The following is a 1,785-nucleotide window of genomic DNA, read 5'->3' as shown; positions in this document are numbered from 1 at the left end:
TGGAGATCAGGGACACAGGGATCTGATAGCAGAGTAATCACTGGAGATCAGGGACACAGGGATCTGATAGCGGAGTAATCACTGGAGATCAGGGACACAGGGATCTGATAGTAGAGTAATCACTGGAGATCAGGGATACGGGGATCTGATAGCAGAGTAATCACTGGAGATCAGGGACATGGGGATCTGATAGCGCAGTAACCACTGGAGATCAGGGATATGGGGATCTGATAGCAGAGTAATCACTGGAGATCAGGGACACAGGGATCTGATAGCAGAGTAATCATTGGAGATCTGGCTGTTTGTACCTTTTCTGAGCAGTTGCAATAAATTGCCTTGACCAGGTCCTGAAGAAATTCACCCGCTCAATAAGATCATCAATCCACGAGGGAAGAGGTTTGCAGGATTCATATGAATGGAGCTGGACAAGATGAGAAAGAAATTTACCCGAGAGTGGGAAACATTGAAAAAAAAGGAACACTCCCTTTAATATCGTATCAATGTTTTTGTTCAGGTAGAATCGTTTCAGTGTGGAAGCAGGCCATTTGGCCCATCAAGTCCACACTGACCCTCCGAAGAGCATCCTATCCAGATCCACACCCCTACCCTATCCCTGGAACCACACATTTCCCATGGCTAATGCACCTCACCTGCACATCTCTGGACTGTGGGAGGAAACCGGAGCACCTGGAGGAAACCCACGCAGACACGGGCAGAATGTGCAAACTCCACACAGACAGTGGGATTAAACCTGGGTCCCTGGTGCTGTGAGGCAGCAGTGCTAACCACTGAGCCACCGTGCTGCCCACATAAGTCCCATTGTGGTACACACTCCTGAATATTGCGACCATGCTCTAAGCTGCACAGCTTACATATCCTGAGGCACATCCCATCTTAAAATCCTCTCAAAATCCCTGCTACCCTTCCTGCTATGCCCATTGTAGCCCAGCATCTTCTCATTGTTCAACACTGACAGGTGGGTAAAGAATGGGTGGCATTTATCACCATTCCGGGGGGTTGTACAATCATCAGCCAAGCTTACAAAGGGTAGCCCTCATCCTCCAGTAACCATTCTTCAAACCCAACAGGATCCTCAGAAGTATTGGAATATGACAGCTCTCAAGAATATCGGCATCGTGGTATCTGGTGAAGATGCCTAACATGGAGCACTGTTTATCACAGATCACTTGCACATTGATTTTCTATTGATGAACCCAGCTCCATGACAAAATGGTCCTCTCAGTGTGATGTGTGCGCAGTCTCTTGGACCCTGCACCAGGGGAAGGCTAGCTAGGTTCCTGACTTCACCACAGACCTCATCATGGGGGAAATGAGATGATGGTATCGGTAACAGCATTCATACATTTGTGAATTGACAATTGAAAGATGCTACACAGATCCCCATTGGCTCCTTGGAAGGAGCTGGTCACAAAGAAGTTCAATCCCCTTGGTGTCGGCGGTGGGAGTGGTGTCGGCGGTGGGAGTGGTGTTTGTGGTGGTAGTCGGAGCGGTGTTGGCGGTGGGAGTGGAGTTGGCGGTGGGAGTGGCGTTGGCGGTGGGACTGGCGTTGGTGGTGGGAGTCGGAGCAGTGTTGGCGGTGGGAGTGGTTGGTGGTGGGAGTGGAGTTAGCGGTGGGAGTGGTGTTGGCAGTGGGACTGGTGTTGGTAGTGGGCATGGAGTTGGCGGTGGGAGTGGTGTTGGCGATGGGAGTGGTGTTGGCGTTGGCGGTGGCGGTGGCGGTGGGAGTGGTGTTGGCGGTGGGAGTGGTGTTGGCGGTGGGAGTGG

The 1,785-nt window shown here is 51.3% G+C and overlaps 1 protein-coding gene across 1 annotated transcript in view; it reads right to left on the bottom strand.

Moving 5' to 3' along the window:
* LOC125483088 (dynein axonemal heavy chain 14-like) overlaps window positions 1-1,785 on the bottom strand; it is a 13,312-nt gene that overhangs the window by 6,437 nt on the left and 5,090 nt on the right. The window contains exon 4 of the mRNA XM_048596613.1: window positions 309-421. Coding sequence (XP_048452570.1) covers window positions 309-421 — 113 coding nt within the window. The remainder of the gene's footprint in view (window positions 1-308; window positions 422-1,785) is intronic.

Source organism: Rhincodon typus, chromosome 5 (genome assembly GCF_021869965.1).
Source record: "Rhincodon typus isolate 14 chromosome 5, sRhiTyp1.1, whole genome shotgun sequence".
Taxonomy (NCBI): Eukaryota; Metazoa; Chordata; class Chondrichthyes; order Orectolobiformes; family Rhincodontidae; genus Rhincodon; species Rhincodon typus.
The sequence above is the reverse complement of the archived record's forward strand: the minus strand, read 5'-3'. Positions and strand labels throughout refer to the sequence as shown.